The sequence below is a fragment of the Apis dorsata genome, unplaced genomic scaffold (assembly GCF_000469605.1).
Source record: "Apis dorsata unplaced genomic scaffold, Apis dorsata 1.3 scaffold_581, whole genome shotgun sequence".
NCBI lineage: Eukaryota > Metazoa > Arthropoda > Insecta > Hymenoptera > Apidae > Apis > Apis dorsata.
This window is the reverse complement of record NW_006263790.1, coordinates 12,831-17,319: the sequence shown is the minus strand read 5'-3', so window position 1 is coordinate 17,319 and position 4,489 is coordinate 12,831. Positions and strand designations below refer to the sequence as shown.

General features: G+C 50.1%; 1 protein-coding gene across 2 annotated transcripts in view; it reads left to right on the top strand.

Moving 5' to 3' along the window:
• The window catches only part of LOC102672355 (T-box transcription factor TBX20-like), a 5,042-nt gene extending 559 nt beyond the window's left edge, over window positions 1-4,483 (top strand). Inside the window, exons 2-4 of one of the 2 annotated variants that reach the window (XM_031513116.1) lie at window positions 2,232-2,502; window positions 3,064-3,337; window positions 3,484-4,483. In XM_031513116.1, the coding sequence (XP_031368976.1) occupies window positions 2,480-2,502; window positions 3,064-3,337; window positions 3,484-3,993 (807 nt within the window). In that variant the 5' untranslated portion in view covers window positions 2,232-2,479 and the 3' untranslated portion in view covers window positions 3,994-4,483. Of the gene's footprint in view, window positions 1-2,231; window positions 2,503-3,063; window positions 3,338-3,483 lie in introns of those variants that run through there. The other variant, XM_031513117.1, reaches the window with a different exon arrangement.
• Window positions 4,484-4,489: the final 6 nt, after the last annotated feature.

Sequence of the window (4,489 nt, the reverse complement as noted above, 5' to 3'; positions counted from 1 at the left end):
GGATGGCGCGGTTAATGAATTATTTAGCGGCGAACGAATGGGCGCGTAGGGGCGCGAGAAAAGATTGGCGACCAGGTGAGGTGTCTGATCGGAATTCTGGAAACGAGCGTGGCTGCTTTCCGAGCTCAGCCAGACGTCCGAACCGTACGCTGGACGGTGTTTGGTTTCATCATCGCGTATCTTGGACGCCCGCGGCGAATAATCGCCCACGAAGATTCTACACGGGCGAAATTTACGATTGGCCACGGTGCAATTCACCCACGGAAACGGACCATCGTTCCCAAATAAACTCGGGTAAACGGCTGCCGATGAATCGGCCAATCTCTCGTCTCTACGTGTGTACACGTGTGTTGGACACGCGCGACTTGCTCTCCTTCCACCTCCTCGTCCTCTTTCTCCAGCCACCTAGTTTACCGCTTTGCCAGTAAACAAATCGTTCGATATAAATCCCGATCTCGTTAATCTCGAGCGAATCTCCCTTACTGAGATCAAAGCTCGAGATTTAGAAGCGTCGACGTGGACGTTTTCCTTCCCTTTTCTTTCCTTTCCTTTCCTTTTCTTTTATTTTCTTTTCTTTTCTTTTCCCTCTCGAATTCTTTCGCGAAAACGAACGAGATCTTTAACCGAGATAAAACGATAACGAATTACGATTTTCCACTCGGATCGGATCGTTGGATAACCGGATATCGAGGTTATTTTTCGCGTATAAATAAACGCGATAGTGAGTGGCAAGGGGTTTCGCGAACGTCGGCCGGCCATCGAAACGAAGAGACGACACGGTCGGTCGGTAACGGGGCGACACGGTTCGTTCAGCCGTGTAATATCACATCGCGCGTCGTTGCTCGAGTAAAACTTTTCGATCGTCGTTGCCGACAAACAACGATGTTTCGAGGGAAAAGCGGAATTAGCGAAGGAGATGCGAAAAAACAAAGAAAAAGGAAAAGGTGAACGGCGATTTTCGTCTCGGTCAACGACATCGCGTTGTCTCGCGACCGTGTGCGCGCGTCAACGACCACGCTCGAAATACCTGCCGCTCGAGAAGACGCGAGAAAAAGAAGACGAAGTTCGGTCGATCGGTAATTCGGTAAATTTTCGTCTCTTTCGTTCGAAACGGAATGGAAAAATCTCTTTCTTTCCTCGCTCCTCGATTACCCGTCGGATCGCATATACCGGATCGATTTACGTTTCGCCAATCGACAAAATAATCTTCTAATTGTCCGATCTTCTAATTGATCGATTGATCGATCGGTCTCTCTTTTCCTGCGATCGTACAGGTAAATAAAAAAAAGATACCTTCTACCGATTTTTCTAAATCTTCTAGATTCTTCTAAATTCTATCTTATCGACTGATAAAAATACTAATACGATACGATATGAGAGGAGGGAAAAGCGGTATTCAAAGGGGAAAGATTAAGTAGAATCTTGCGTTTCTCCGCGATCCGTCCTCTTTGATCCGCGCACGGAATCGTAACTCGTTTGACGAGGCCGCTCGTAAACGTCCGCGTATACAGAGGCAACGAATCGTTTCCACGCCGCGACTCGTCATCCGTTTCGTCGCTCGTTTAACACCGCCGTTCGCCGTGTCGAATAAAAATAAGCGGATGACGGATCGCGACCATCCCTCCAACCTTCCCTCCAACCACGGCCAATTAGCCGCGCCACGAAAATTAGCCTCCCTCCTTTAAACGGTATAATACCAAACGGTCGCTACCTTTTCGTAGGATCCGTCGGGAAACAAACGTTGTTGGCCAAATTAATCGATGGCGAAAGTGAAAAAGAGATCGAATACGAAAAGAGAGAGATAGAGACAGAGGAGGAAAGGAATGGAAAATCGATGCGAGGCCGAGCGAGAATATTCCGCCGTTTTACCTTGGCCGGGAAGATTGTAATTTCACGAACCGCTGCCGCCACTTCGCTCGGCATCGGGATCGGTGGATAATAACGTTAAACTAAAGCAACCTCCGTCGTAAGTGGATAATTATCCTTTAGCACCAGCTACCTACTACGGCGTCGTTATTATCTCGACCGTAGGAAGACGCGGCCGGCTTCGTTTTAACGAATAACACCGCGAGAGGAGAGGAGAGGAGAGGAGAAGAAAGAAAAAGAGGGAGAATTAGCGTCGCGCGCGCGATATCGGTCAAATATCATTACATCGAAGATTTCATTTTTCTTCGAGGAAAATGGTTGTTTCTTTTTTCTTTTTTTTCTAAAAAAAAGCATCGCGCGTGTTTCAGAGAGGGAACCGAGCGTTTCTGGCGTGGTCCGTGGTGGCGCTGCAGCTCCTCCCACGCCGATCCAGGAGGCGATCCTGGCGGAAGACGATCCGGAAACGGACGACGCCGGAAGTAGCAGCGGCAAAGTAGCTTCCCCCGTCAATCCTCTCCTCCAGGAACGGTCCAACTGCGAAGAGCTCAGACACGTGGCGTGTCATCTCGAGACGAAAGACTTGTGGGACAAATTTAACGAGTTGGGCACCGAGATGATCATCACGAAAACTGGCAGGTAAGAGTGGATTTCATCCTAATCAAATTCGCATCCTTTTCTTTTTTTTTTTTTTTTTTGTAATACGATTACGTACATAATTTTTCTCCTCGTATTGGGAAAAACTAGAGCGAGTGAGAAGAGGGAGGGAGGGAGAAAGGAAGGAAGGAAGGAAGGAATCCGAGTTTCTAGCTTCTCTCGTCCGCGAGGCGAGTTCGATTCATTAACAAAGGACGGGTTGATAAATAAAAGCATTACTCACGCTCGTGGCGCTGGCCGGGATGAATGCATACCGGAGTCGACAAGGACTCCGTAGGAGAAGACCGTAGATAAGATCGGCGGGTGTCCCCGCGTTTTAGTGGTCGAGCAGCGGGGGGCCCGCCACGGTATTAATGTTTGGCCTCCGCGGCAAAACATTCACGCCCGCCTTCGCCCTCTCTCTCTCTCTCTCTCTCTCGCCTCGGTGTCACGACACCATCGCGGTTATACTTTTATATATATATATGTATATATATATATATCTATATGTGTATCTTCTTTTTCTCTCTCTCTCTTTCTCTCTCTCTTTCTCTGTCTCGGCAGAAGGATGTTCCCGACCTGCAGAGTGTCGTTCAACGGATTGAAGCCGGACAGTCGATACGCGGTGTTGATGGACATCGTCCCCGTGGATAACAAGAGGTATCGATACGCGTATCACCGAAGCTCCTGGCTGGTAGCGGGTAAGGCCGATCCACCGGCACCGGCCCGCCTCTACGTTCATCCCGATTCCCCGTTCACGGGGGAACAGCTTCGAAAACAGGTGGTCTCGTTCGAGAAGGTCAAGTTGACCAACAACGACATGGACAGGCACGGGCACGTGAGTATCTGATGGTAGTAGTGAGTGGTGATGGTAGTAGTAGTAGTTGGACCGATAACGTTAATCCGCGCGTCGAGCGCGATCACGCGTGTGTATATATATATATGTGTGTGTGTGTGTGTGCGTGTCAAATGTTCCGTTCGCAGTTGGTGTTGAACTCGATGCACAAGTATCAGCCGAGGATCCACCTGGTGAAACGACCGGACTCGGGCACGGCCAAACCTATAACGGACCTCGAGAAGGAACCTCACAAGACCTTCATATTCCCAGAGGCGATATTCACCGCTGTCACCGCCTATCAGAATCAACTCGTAAGCGTCTCTTCTTCTCTTCTTTTTTCTTCATTCTCTTCTTTCGTTATTCCCCCGATAATTTCCAACGCGCAACGTTCCTTTGGATTCCTCCTTCATCTCCTCCTCCTCCTCCTCCTCCTCCTCCTCCTCGGTGGAGGAGCGCACGCGCGCGCAATCGTATTTTACGATAGTCGTTTAGCAGCGACCGCCCGGTGTGTGGTCTCGGTACTCGCGCGGTCGTTCGCATTCCACGGGCGTCGCGATGCCCCGACATTTTCCACTTTGGTGTCTCCGTTTCGAAAAAGGCAAAAAAAAGGAAGGGAGAAAGAGAGAGAGAGAGAGAGAGAATCGTTTCAACGATGATGAGGTGCGAAGAGATGGTCCGTGGCAATTATCTCTTTGTCCTCTCGTCGCGATAGAAAATAATAATACGAGGCGACGACGATGGTGGTGTGGTGACGGTAGTGGTGGTAGTGGTGGTGGTGGTCGATCGTCGAAGCGAGAGGTGAAATTCATTCGTCCCGGTTGGCGAGCGGTCGGTAGCGGTTCGTCGTTGTCGCGTTGTCCTCTCTTTCTCTCTCTCTCTCTCTCTCTGTCTTTCGTCTTATTCTTCGCTCGCGTCTCTCAGCGGTGGGGTAGCAGCAGGCTCGTTTAGCAGGGACCAAAGTTTTTTTCCCCCTACCAAGCCACTTCCCGTGTACGGAACGGGACGAAGACGACGACGACGACGACGTATCATCGTTGCGGACGGTTTTTGTCCTCTCGCCGGCTCCCCCTCCTCCCTTCGCCTCGTACCATCGTAACGACCTCCTAACACCGTCTCGATTCCTCTTTCTCGCTCGCACGCGTCATAATTCAT